The 12,036-nt window shown below is 58.5% G+C and overlaps 3 protein-coding genes across 4 annotated transcripts in view; 1 reads left to right on the forward strand and 2 right to left on the reverse strand.

The window, feature by feature from the left end:
- PHF13 (PHD finger protein 13) overlaps positions 1–1,128 on the reverse strand; it is a 5,676-nt gene extending 4,548 nt beyond the window's left edge. The window contains exon 1 of the mRNA XM_041419808.1: positions 310–1,128. Within this exon, the coding sequence (XP_041275742.1) occupies positions 310–348 (39 nt within the window). The 5' untranslated portion in view covers positions 349–1,128. The remainder of the gene's footprint in view (positions 1–309) is intronic.
- Positions 475–7,379, forward strand: KLHL21 (kelch like family member 21). Its single transcript, XM_041419804.1, has 5 exons — positions 475–605; positions 1,135–2,180; positions 3,391–3,796; positions 5,282–5,354; positions 5,688–7,379. The coding sequence occupies exons 2-5, from the start codon at positions 1,142–1,144 to the stop codon at positions 5,979–5,981; spliced, it is 1,812 nt and encodes a 603-aa protein (XP_041275738.1). The 5' UTR covers positions 475–605; positions 1,135–1,141; the 3' UTR covers positions 5,982–7,379.
- ZBTB48 (zinc finger and BTB domain containing 48) overlaps positions 7,290–12,036 on the reverse strand; it is a 9,916-nt gene continuing 5,169 nt past the window's right edge. Inside the window, exons 4-12 of one of the 2 annotated variants that reach the window (XM_041419803.1) lie at positions 11,786–12,003; positions 10,988–11,099; positions 10,525–10,617; positions 10,123–10,209; positions 9,634–9,788; positions 9,335–9,471; positions 8,731–8,895; positions 8,515–8,603; positions 7,290–8,428 (exon numbers count right to left, since the gene is read on the reverse strand). In XM_041419803.1, the coding sequence (XP_041275737.1) occupies positions 8,132–8,428; positions 8,515–8,603; positions 8,731–8,895; positions 9,335–9,471; positions 9,634–9,788; positions 10,123–10,209; positions 10,525–10,617; positions 10,988–11,099; positions 11,786–12,003 (1,353 nt within the window). In that variant the 3' untranslated portion in view covers positions 7,290–8,131. Of the gene's footprint in view, positions 8,429–8,514; positions 8,604–8,730; positions 8,896–9,334; positions 9,472–9,633; positions 9,789–10,122; positions 10,210–10,524; positions 10,618–10,987; positions 11,100–11,785; positions 12,004–12,036 lie in introns of those variants that run through there. The other variant, XR_005953790.1, reaches the window with a different exon arrangement.

Below are 12,036 nucleotides of genomic sequence, written 5' to 3' on the forward strand. Positions count from 1 at the left end.
TCTGCGGCGGAACCGGACAGTGCCCCCCCCACATCGCCCCCCGGCGTCGGTACCGGGCCCCAGACAGCCCCCCCGCGGAGGGCACGGCGGGGCGGCGCCGCCGCCATTCCTCGCCCCGGCGGCACAAGATGGCCCCGGCCCCGGCCCCCCGCCCCGCGGCGGGGAACGGGCAGCGGGCACCGGCAGCCGGACAGGACAGGACAGGGCCGGGCCGGGGTTAGCTGGGCAGCGGGACACGCACCCCCTCCTCTTCTGTTCCCTCCCCGCTTCTCCCTTCCCTTCCTTTTTCCCCCCGGGACTCCAGCTCACCTCCGGGGCAAACGGCGAAGCGCAGGAGTCGGAGTCCATGTCCCGGCGCGGGCGCGGGCGGGTCCGGGGCGGCGGCGGCGGCAGCCGGGCAGTGCCGACACCGCGAGCCGCTCGGTGCCGGCGGGAGGCGGCGAAGGGGCGGCCGCCCGCGCGGGGCCGCCGGGAGCCGTAGTCCGGGCGTGCGCAGTGCCGGGCGCGGGGCGCGCTGGGAGCGGCGGAGGGGCGGGGGCGGTGCCGGTGCCGGGAGCGGTGAACGGAGCGGGAACGGAGCACGGAGCAGAGCGGAGAGTGGATCGGTGAGTGGGGTCCAGGAGTGGCTCTAATCGGGTGATTGTGGGCCCGGGCGGAAGGGGCCGGCCCTGGGCTCACCGCGGGGCCTGGCTGGTGGCGGTGGCAGGACGGGCAGGGCGCCGAAGCGTCTACCGCGAGCTGGACCCTCAGCCCCGAGGCGGACCCTCCGTCCGCGCTAACGGCGGTACCCGGGCCGGACTCGGAGCGGAGCTCCCTCAGCGCTGTCTGCGCTCGGGGCGGTCCTGTGTTCCCCCGGTACCATGGGGCGGCTCCTTGTGAGCGCCAGGCCAGGGCCAAGGGCGCGGGGCTGGGCGCGGTAGCTGCGGGGCCCTGGGACCGGCCTGAGCGCGGCCGCGCTGCCAGCGCCGCCGCCTTACGCAACGGCCGCTCTCGGGGGATCCCAGCCGGGACGGGCTCCCCGAGCCCACCCGCCGCCTCCTTGCCTGATCTCCACCTCCCTTTCCCACCCCGGGAATCGCTTGGGGGTCGGCCCAGCGGCTCCGCGCAGGGCGTGATCCAGGTGCTCTCCCGCAGGCACGGCATGGCGACAGGCACCGGCGGGACGGCAGCGGGAGCCTCAACCACGGCGGCGGCGACGGGAGAACCGGCACACGCGGTGTCGCTGCTGCGGGGTCTGAGCGCGCTGCGGGCCGAGCGGAGCCTGCTGGACGTGACGGTGGTGGCCGGCGGGCGAGAGTTCGGGGCTCACCGCGCCGTTCTGGCCGCAGCCTCGGGATATTTCCGCGCCATGTTCGGCGGGGCCCTGCGCGAGTCGCGGGCCGAGCGTGTGCGGCTGCACGGCGTCGAGCCCGAGTGCCTGGGGCGGCTGCTCGACTTCGCCTACACCGGCCGCGTGGGGCGGCTGGGCCCCGACATCGCCGAGCGCCTGCTGCGCGCCGCCGACCTGCTGCAGTTCCCCGCTGTCAAGGAGGCCTGCGGTGCCTGGCTGGCGCGGCAGCTGGAGCCCGCCAACGCCCTGGACATGCAGGACTTCGCGGAGGCCTTTGCCTGCCCGGAGCTGGCAGCTGCCGCCCACCGCTTCGTGCTGCGGCACGTAGGCGAGCTGGGCGCCCAGCTGGAGCGGCTGCCGCTGCCGCGCCTCCTCTCCTACCTGCGGGACGATGGGCTCTGCATCCCCAAGGAGGAGGCTGCCTTTCAGCTGGCCCTGCGCTGGGTGCGCGCTGACCCCGCCACCCGTGCCCCGCTGCTGCCACAGCTCCTGGCCCACGTCCGCCTGCCCTTTGTGCGCCGCTTCTACCTGCTGGCTCACGTGGAGAGCGAGCCGCTGGTGGCCCGCTGCCCTCCCTGCCTGCGCCTTCTGCGTGAGGCCCGCGACTTCCAGGCTGCCCGCCTCGACCGCCACGACCGGGGGCCCTGTGCCCGCATGCGCCCCCGGCCCTCCACTGGCCTCGCCGAGATCCTTGTCCTCGTTGGTGGCTGTGACCGTGACTGTGATGAGCTTGTCACCGTCGACTGCTACAACCCACGCACTGGCCACTGGCGCTACCTGGCTGAGTTCCCCGAGCACCTGGGAGGGGGCTACAGTGTCGCTGCACTGGGCAACGACATCTATGTCACTGGTAAGGCATCCAGGGAATGAGGGGAAGCACCAGGGTGGAGGGTTCTGTAGAAAATGTGTAGGTTATAGCAGCGACACTTGGCTTTTCCTGGGTGGAAGAGAGTTTGGGACTTGGCTTGGGTGTCTGCAGCCTGCCAGCAGGCATGGAGACTCCTGGAGTCGGTGCTGGATTTAGCAGCTGGTCTCAGTCCAGGAGCTATTTTGTCATGACTAATGCTGTTGAGCATGCTGGCAGAAGTCACAGATCTTGTAGTTAGAACTTTTTAACCGTCACTGAGGACAGGGGTGATGTAAGAAGGTTTTGAGTTTCTCTCTTTGAAGAAGGTGTTCAGGTTCAGAGCCCCCTGAATCACATGCTTGAGGCTGAGGCTTGTCAGAAAGCCCTGGGTTCCTTCACCAGCCCCTGTGAGTCACAGTACCTTCCCCTGCACAAATCCTGCCTCCTTGCTGGGGCTACAATTACTTCTGTCAAGGTGACACCAATATGTAAATTTGGCTGTTAAGCTGTATGCAGATCTTTCCTTTGAACTACATCTCTGTGACAGCTGTTAAAAACTGAGGCCCAGCACACCGAGTGCTGTGGAACAGCATGCCCTCAGTGTGCAGGACACACTGGCAGAGCTTTGAAGAGCAAGTCTTAATGCAGGTGAACAGAAAACTGTGTGTTCTCTAGTCACAAGCAGAAAACAAGGACCTGCTTCAAGGACAGGGCTGTAAAAATGACAGGCTACCCACATGGATGCAGCATGTTTTTACAGAAACCTTTACATCCTGTGGGAGCTTCCTGGAGTGATCCCAGGCAGGTCTCCGCTGGGAGCTGTGTGCAGGCTGCTGCTGGGGATTTTGGGTTGGTCTGGTCTGTGTCAGTGTGATGAAGGCAAGGCTGGGAGATTCCCAAGCTGCCAGCAGCACCACTGCCTTGGCAGCTTCTGGGCAGTGATAGAGGAGGGGCTGTAAAATGGGAGAGAAGTGTTAGTGGACAGAGGTGCGTGGCTGTTAGAGGACAGAAGTAGTGAAACATGGAAGATACATTTTGAGTCACAGCTGGATGTGGACTAGGAACGACATGGGAGAAATCCTCTCTGGCTTGCTGGGAATGAAACAGTGCAAAACTTCCTTTAAAATCCTTGTGGCACACGTGCCAAGCCAAGCGCTCTATCACCCTTCCCTTGGTGGAGCCAGGCTCCTGACATTGTCATGCTGTGCCACAGGGGGCTCGGACGGGTCCAGGCTGTACGACTGTGTCTGGAGGTACAATTCCAGCGTGAACGAGTGGACAGAGGTGTCGCCCATGCTGAAAGCCAGGGAATACCACAGCTCCACGGTCCTGGACGGGCTGCTCTACGTGGTTGCCTCTGACAGCACGGAGCGCTATGACCACACCCTGGACAGCTGGGAGGCCCTGCAGCCCATGCTGTATCCCATGGACAACTGCTCCACCACCTCGTGCCGTGGGAAACTCTTTGCCATCGGCTCCCTGGCTGGCAAAGAGTCCATGGTCATGCAGTGCTATGACCCTGACAGTGATCTCTGGTCCCTTGTCAACTGTGGCCACCTGCCCCCCTGGTCCTTTGCCCCGAAGACTGTCACGCTCAACGGTCTCATGTACTTCATACGGTGAGTAGTGGGAGCAATCACTTCCCTCCCTCCCCATGTCCCCATGAGGAGAGCCCACAGCTTCCCTGGGAAGGTGGATTTTGCAGGTGCTGGGTTGGGACAGCACAGCAGTGCTTCCCCTGATGGTGCAGGGAGGGCTGTAACACCTCTTCCCTTGTGTTGGTGGGTCTCAAAGAGCAGCCCATAAACTTGTGTGAAAATGTCTGAGTGTAACCCAGGGCTGGGGAACAGACACGTGTAAATCCATCTGAAGTCAGCAGCGCTGCTTGGAAATTGGCTTCTCGGTTTCTTCGGCTCCTGGTTCAGCCCCCCTCGTTGCTATAAATAAGCACATAAGCTCCAAGAAAACGTTAAACTCTAGTGCAGGAGAGGACGTCTTCCGTCTCAGCAGAGATAAGAGGGCTGAAGATGAAGTGATTGGTCACTATTTTTAAGCACCTTTCCAAATTGGGACTTAATTACCCATCTGAAGCTGTCCTGGTGGCGCAAATACTTCAGTTATCCGCTTAATTAAAAATAAACGGGAAGGCATGCTAGGGCTGGAGCATTTCATCTCCCTGTGTTGACTCTGAGCAAACAGAGACTTCTGTGATGGCTCCCAGGCACTTCTCTTTTTTTAATCTCCTCTTGGCTTTGCATAAAGTAGCAACTTTGGCCCAAGACTTTTTATTTGATCTTTTCGGGTCCAGCCAAGTGTCTTGCTGGCGGCTGTTCTGGTCAGCTGGTTTCAGTCTGTCCTGCCAGGGTGTTGCAGCTGCTCAGCTCCTTGTCACAACCTGATTCTATAGAATTTCCTTTTTCTTGCCCATTTTAAAACACTGATGATTGACACTTCAGAATTTTCAGATCACTTTGCATCTGCAAGAGCCAGTGAGGAGATGATCAGGGTTAGGTGTTCTTCCCTCATGTCACGTGCTGTGTGCGCGTGGGCTGCTGCTCCATGTAGAGCTGTGGGATAATCTTTGGAGGACAGAGGAGTAGGTTGCAAGTAAAAGTAGCAAATCGGTTTAATAGATCAGGCTAAAGGCTCTGAGTGATGATCCCTAGTACTGGGACTAGTTTTATTCCTGTAAATAAAGCACAGGAGTGAGGTTCAGGTGCTCTCTGCAGCTGCCCCAGAGTTGACCCAAAGTGGAGAGAGGAGCCCCTGGTCTGGCTGCTGGCCCTGCCTGGAGCTGCCTTGCAGCATCTTGATCCCATCTGTACCAGGACTGTCTTGGAAGGACTGACAGCTCCTCTCCAGCTGCCCTGACCTTGTCCTCCACACATTCTTGTGTCAGCAGCGCGTGTCTCTGAGTCGCAAACGTCCCTCACCTGTCACTGTCGCCCTCCTGTCTGCCGAGCAGGGTGGGTAAGAGAAGCCCTGGGGGATTATGTTGCCTCCCCAGCTCTTCTCTCCCCCTGCCCATCTAAATTTAGCTTTGATGAAGAACCCAAGCAACGTTTCTAGAATGCAGAAGAGTAATTTTGTGTTCTCTTCCCCAGAGATGACTCGGCTGAAGTGGATGTTTACAATCCATCAAAGAACGAATGGGATAAAATCCCTGCTATGCTTCAGGTAGGACATTTTTCCACTTCCAGGATGTCTTAAATGTTATAAATTAGTTTCATTTACCTTTGGAAAACCAAGAGCTTTTTAGAATCAGAACCCCTTGCATGTGGAGCTGGTTTAAGTGTGTTGGAGTCACTGGGAAGACAGTCCTAGATGTGGTGGCATGTCTGGGTGTGCAGCCCAGCACGTGAGATCTGTGGGCAGCACTGGTTCAGAGCCCAACCTGCAGCTGGCAGGCATGAAGCTCCCTCCAAGGAACAGCTCCCAGATGCCACCGATCCCCTCGCTGGATCCGGCAAACACCCCCTGTCACAGTGTGTATTTATTGTTACGTTGCAGGTTCATGTTGGGGGGAGCGTGGCTGTGCTCGGTGGGAAGCTCTATGTCTCGGGAGGCTACGATAACTTGTTTGAGCTCTCGGACGTCCTGGAAGCCTACGACCCCGAGACACGAACGTGGAGTGTCGTGGGCCAGCTCCCTGAGCCCATCTTCTGGCACAGCAGCGTCAGCATATTCCGGCAGTTCATGCCAGAAACCACACAGGAGGACGACAGCATCACGCTGGACAACACCATCAGCTTGAGCAGGCAGAACCAAAACCTTCACAACCAGAACCTCAATGAGCTGCCTTAGCACAGGAAGCGGCTTGACAGAGTCCCTCATCTGGAACCTGGGCTGCTTTAAGGCTGAGGCAAACCAGTGCTTGGAAACAAAACCATGCTGTTCACAGAGGGAGCAAGAACTCTGGCTGTTGGATGTGATGCTGTGGGCCTGCGGGCAGCGAGGCCTCCACTGCTTCCCTCAGCCCTTCAGGGTGGGAGACGGCGCCGCGCTGCCCACAGGGACCCGAGAGCTGATCCTGGGGAAAGCACTCGTGGTGAACCACGCCACAGCACCGCTGCTTACGGCTTGTGACACCTTTCACTGGGAGCTCCTTCACCCTGTAATGCTTCATTTGGCCACCAAACTCCTTCCCTCATTTTCGGTCTTGGGAGGGGTCTGTCTGTCTGTCTGGTAGGGCAGTGATCTGGACACCCCCCCGTATTCTGTGCCTCAGAGGAAGATAGGCTTCCCGTGCACGTGTTGGATTGAAAGGTAGTTATTTTAGGGGTTTTTTTCTTCTTTTTATTTGGGGTTTGCAGTTTTATTTTGGCCTGTGTAAGATTTGCCTTTATACTTGCCCAAGTGCCCTGGCCAGGTGGGCTGTTAATCTACCTTTGCTGAAGAGCAGCTGCGTGCAGTTTACTTGTGGAATGTTTTTGGAAGAAAGCAAATGGCTGAACCTGAAGCATGGCTCCCTGAGTGCAAGTGCTGCACCTTCTGGAGAACCCTGAAGTGTGGCAGAAGCTAAGGTGTGGCTGGATGCATTTGCTTTTTTGGTCTTTAAATTTTACCTAATAGAGGAAAAACTTGCATTTAAACTGAACTCAGAGATGGAAACCCCGTGTACTCGATCTCTCTCCTCCAGGCTTGCCCCTGGATTGGGGAGCATCTGAGCCTCATTTCCACAGCATCAGCATCTTCACAGCTTTACAGAAACGTGTTTTGCCCCAGTGCTGTCTGATGCTGCTGCACCCCTCAGCCACGGGGAGCCTGGAACACTGACAGTGCCTTGAGAGCGCCGCGTGCCAGCGGGGAACGCGCAGGGCCCGGCGCGGCTGCCCCTTGGTGTCAAACCCGTGGACAGAGTAGGGGACGCAGGGGCCCACAGTTCGGGGCAGCTGCTGCTTTTTTTGGGAGCAATGGCCAATTCCCGACGGCGCCGCGGCTCGAGGCATTTCTGCTGAGCTATAAATAACGCGCCGCGGCGCACGCGGCCGTGCTCGCTGCTGGACCCCCGTCCCACCCGCTGAGCAGCTACAGCTCTGTATTTATTTTTTGTAGAATTCATTGTGTTGAATCCTCAAGTACAGTTGAACTCCATCCTTTGAAACAAAGGCATTTTACATTTGCAGATAATGTATTTTTATTCTCATAGTTTGTTTTTAAATTTACTTGCAGCAGTCAAGTTAAATAAAACTTGTTACACAATTCTGTTCTCTGTGAGGGGAAGGGACCTGGAATGAGATTTTACTGGGAGTTTCTCATTCCAGATATGCTTAAATTGGAGCCTCTCTGCCTCCCTGGTGAGTAGAGGGAGAAAGGGGAGAGAGTACGTCTGCAATTCTGGGGTGTGGGGGTACACACAGAGATCTCTCCCCACCCTGGCACCACTCAGGCTGTGGTTCTCTCTCCCAGCATCCCTGGATTGGGTTATTTGGAACAGAGTATGTCCCCACAGGTGAGCACAGGAGCGCAGGCACTTTGTAGCTGCTGGAGTGAGCAGACATGGGTTATGCCTTTAATGGGACAAGGAAAGAGCAACTGACAAAAGCTTAACAAAACAAAGGAGAAATAAGGCACCAGTTAAACAGAGGAGTTAAGGAATGGTCAGAGTCGCTCTCTGTGGGGGAAGCTGAGCTTTAATCACAGGCAGGGTGAGAGGGATGGAGGAAAGGGGAAGGCAGCACCAGCTCCTCAGGCATCAGAAAATGAGTCACAGTATGACACAGGGAGGTCGGTCCATCCCACTGCACACCACACAGGGACACTGGAGTGACTGTTCTGAGACATTTCTTCATTTGACACTCCACCAAAACATCATGGTGACTTCCTTTCCCTGCAGCCTGGGATTGGAGATGAGCAGAAAAGGAGGGGAGGAGGCTCAAAAGAACAAGTGTGGCAGAAAAGTGGCTCAGCTTAATGCTTTAGTGTGTTTCAGTGGAAGGGGATGGGTGGCCACACTACGTCTCACAGTCTTCAGGAATCGTGGTAGTTATAATCAGCGATTGCTCAATCACGTCTGCAGGGGAGAAGTTCTCGTTTGAGCAGAGTTTCTGTGCAGGGACCTCCTCAGGCAGTGGCCCACGGGCCAGCGACTCCACGATCACCTCGGCTGAGCCCACCTCCAGCTCTGGCGGCGGCTGCAGCACCACCGTCACATCCTTCTCATCCTCGATGATCAGGTTCCGCAGCTTCCGCTGCCGAGGGTTGTAGTTCTCCACTCGGTCGTGGATCTCCATGTGGCGCCTCAAGTGAGCCTGCAAAGGAAGGGGAATGTGGAGAGACCCAGTGAGGGCTGGCTCCCCAGTGCAGCAGGGGGCCCTGGAGCAGGGGAAGGCCTCACCTGCCGTGTGAATTTGTAGCCACACTCAATGCATTCAAACTTCCTCACTCCCTTGTGCCTGCGAACATGGACACGCAGCTGTTCTACCGCTGGGAAGGGAAATGAGAGCCTGTTGGCAGCAGCTCCATGTCATACCATCTCACAGCAATGCCAACCCACCCGCAGGAAGGAGGCAGCTCCTGCAGAGCCCCACGAGAGCTGGAGCCCCCACGTTACCTTTGAATGTCTTCCCACAGATGTGGCAGAAGTGAGGCCGCCCCTCCTGGTGCCGGCTGGCGACGTGCCTCAGCAGTGGCCCCTTCTCTGTGAAACGCTGCGCACAGAACTCGCAGCTGAACGGCCGCTCGCCGGTGTGCGTCCGGTTGTGCTTGTCCAGACTCGCTGCCGTTCAGAGGGGCAGACACGGAGGGTGGCTGGTCAGAAGCACAGCCCATGCACCCCCATCCCAGGGGCTGTCAGGCTGGGCCAGGCTGGCCAGGAAGGCAAAAGCAGCACAAGGAGCTGCCTGCTCCTGCTAAGGGTCATGAGCAACACCAGCTTGTCCCCGTTCTGTGCCATGAGAGCAGAGTAGGTGACAGGAACATGCTTTTTTTGATATCAGCCTGCACTCACAAAAGCATGGCTTTGCTCCTGGGGAAGCTACTTTCTGGAGCTCCTGGATGCTGGAGCCCTAACCCTGCCCCAGCCACAGCCAGGGGTACCTTGTGTCCGGAAGCTTTGTATGAGCCTGCACTCAGAAGAGCATGGCTTTGCTCCTGGGGAAGCTGCTTTCTGGAGGTCCTGGATGCTGGAGCCCTAACCCAGCCACAGCCAGGGGTACCTTGTGTCCGGAAGGTCTTGCCGCAGAGATGGCACTGGAAGGGCTTCTCGCCAGTGTGCGTGCGCAGGTGCATGTTGAGGTTGGCTTTCTGCGTGAAGGCGTGGTGGCAGAACTCACACACGTAGGGCCGCTCGTTCCTGCGGGCAGAGAAACGTCACCATCACCTCTGTCAGCTTCAGCCCCTTGGGTCTCAGCCCAGCACTTCTGTGAGGAGGGTGACTTTCAGCAAACCCCCAGGCCTGTGGGGCAGGGACTGCAGCCAGGAGAGCTAACAAGAGAGGACATGGGTGACATTGTACCTGTGCTTGGCCTTGATGTGCATCTGGAGGCCGTTGCGGCTCGAGGCCCTGTGCCCGCACTCCTCGCACACAAACAGCTTCTCTCCGCGGTGCTTGAAGGCCTCGTGTAGGCGCAGCTCTGTCCGGGACAGAAAGCACTTGGAGCAGGTTGAGCACTGCAAGGCCACAGGAGAGGAGGGTGTTAGGGTTGGGGTACACCCACCCCAGACCCGCTCACACCTGGCCTTTCCCCAGCTGCTCCAGGGACCTCCCTGCAGAAGCCAAGGCAGCGCCACCAGCTCAGAGACGCCCACTAAGATGGGACAGCCCAAAAGAGATGAAGTGCTGGTCAGTGCTTGGATCTGTGGGCTGCTCCTGTACCCAATAGAGCCCATTTCCAGTAGCTCTGTGCCCCACCCCTCACTGAAAGAGCCACACGTAATGTTGTGCCATTCCTTAGGCCAGGTCCACACTCAGGATCACACCCTCCCCAAAACTCCTGGTCCCTACCGCATGGGGCTTGGGTGCACCATGAAGCTTTATCATGTGGCTCTGCAGGTCCTTCTTCTGCATGAACTGCTGTGAGCATGAGGAGCACTGCAAGACAGGAGAATGGGGTCACATTCCAGCTGCCCCCAAAATGTGGTTTCAGAGCAAGGAGAGGACTGACAGGGGAGTAGAACACAAATTCCTGGTACAGCCATGGGAAGCCTTTGGCTGTGGTGCCTCCCTGGATCATACTTTGGTTCAGAGACAGGGAACAACCCTGAGTGGGATGTCATGGACCAGAGAAGGGAACTGGTGCGCTCAGCTCTTGATGGGCTGGGCTGCCCTAGAAGGGAAAGGTTCGCCCCTGCTCTGTGCCAGTGTCCAGCAGCATCCATAGGGATGTCGGATGCAGGCCCTGCTGACCTTGTATGGCATCTCTCCAGTGTGTGACACCATGTGCAGCCGCAGCTCCATCCGCCGCTTGAACACCTCCGGGCAGGCCGAGCACGTGAATACCTGTGAGAGACGGGCTGACATTGGCTTCCACAGCACCCAGAGCCTGACCTGGAGCCCACAGCTCAGCCTCCTGCCCAGCACATGGCACTGGCACCCAGCTACAGCATTCAGCCCGCACCCACAGGAGCTGAATCGTGTACAGTACAGTCCTGGTGTGCTGAAATACAAGTGAGGGCTGTGTTGTGTATCAGGCGTGAGTCCCAGCCACAGGGGCCCTGGCTGTGGGGGTCCCAGCCATGGAACGTGCCACACAGTGCTGGCAGGGGTCTGTTTGGAACTGAGCGTGGGCCGGGACTGGGAAAAGGCTCCAATTCCCCTGCTGCCACATGGCAGCCACACTCCAGCCCAGCAGGGCAGCTCCTGGGCGTACCTGTTCCGATCGGTTCATGCAGTTCCTGGCTTCGTGTTCCAGGAGATTCTCTTTTCTAAAGTAACATTTGCCACACTTGGAACACTCAAATGGCTTCTCTCCAGTGTGTTTCCTTGGGGTATGCAAATAGAGAATCCCATCACTGCCTGTCAACAGCATCTGCACAAACAGGCCTAGGAGGTCACAGGGAAGGGTGAGGTGGGTACTTCCCCCCCCACCCCCACAGTGATACTATTCACAGCTGCCCTAAAGCTGCTTTTGTGCCACTTTTGAGTCCCCTCAACAGCACAGCTGTCAGTGCCCACAGCACTCCACAGAATACCATTTCTGCAGGGCCAAGATTCTTCCCCAACACAAGCGAAGCAAAGCTTGAGCTCTCACTGCAGGGCCATGCCCTGCACTCAGTGATCCGCCCTGGAGTTCCTCACACAGCCCAGCCATGTGTCCCCAGCAACCCCAGAAACTCCCCCCCAGCCCGGGGCACTCTCAAAGCCCAGAAGGACTTGCCGTTGCCCACCTGCAGCTAGCAGCTAGCGCAGCCCCCAAGGAGCCCATCACATGGCCCTCCTAAGCCACAGGAAGGACACTCACTGCAGCTCTGGGACATCTTTCACTGACATATAACTCTCCCACAGGCCAGAGCACCCCCAGGGGCAGAGGAGACCCTCCACGACCAGCCTGGGGATGCCGAGGTGCTGGGACTAGCTGGCAGAAAGGAGGCCGCCCTTTCCCCCCACCCCGGGAAGGGGCCGAGCCGTGGGGCGGCGCGCACGGGGAAGGAGAAGCCGGAGCGTTTACCTGTTGTGCACTTTAAGGTAATATTTGCTGAGGAAGGTTTTATGACATGTGGGGCACTCGACCGGCACCGCTGTACCTTTTCTGCTCCCCGGCGCCTTTCCCGGAGCGGGGGGGCTCTTTTTGCTCCGCAGCACTTTTTTCTCGGGAAGGGGCTCGGCGTCGCCGTCCCCCCGCCCGCCGCCACCCACCGCCGCCTCCTCCGGGGCTGAGGGGGAGCCCTGCGAGGGAACAGCGGCGTCACCGCGCCGCCC

Source organism: Onychostruthus taczanowskii, unplaced genomic scaffold (assembly GCF_017590055.1).
Source record: "Onychostruthus taczanowskii isolate IOZ18803 unplaced genomic scaffold, ASM1759005v1 scaffold61, whole genome shotgun sequence".
Classification (NCBI taxonomy): Eukaryota; Metazoa; Chordata; class Aves; order Passeriformes; family Passeridae; genus Onychostruthus; species Onychostruthus taczanowskii.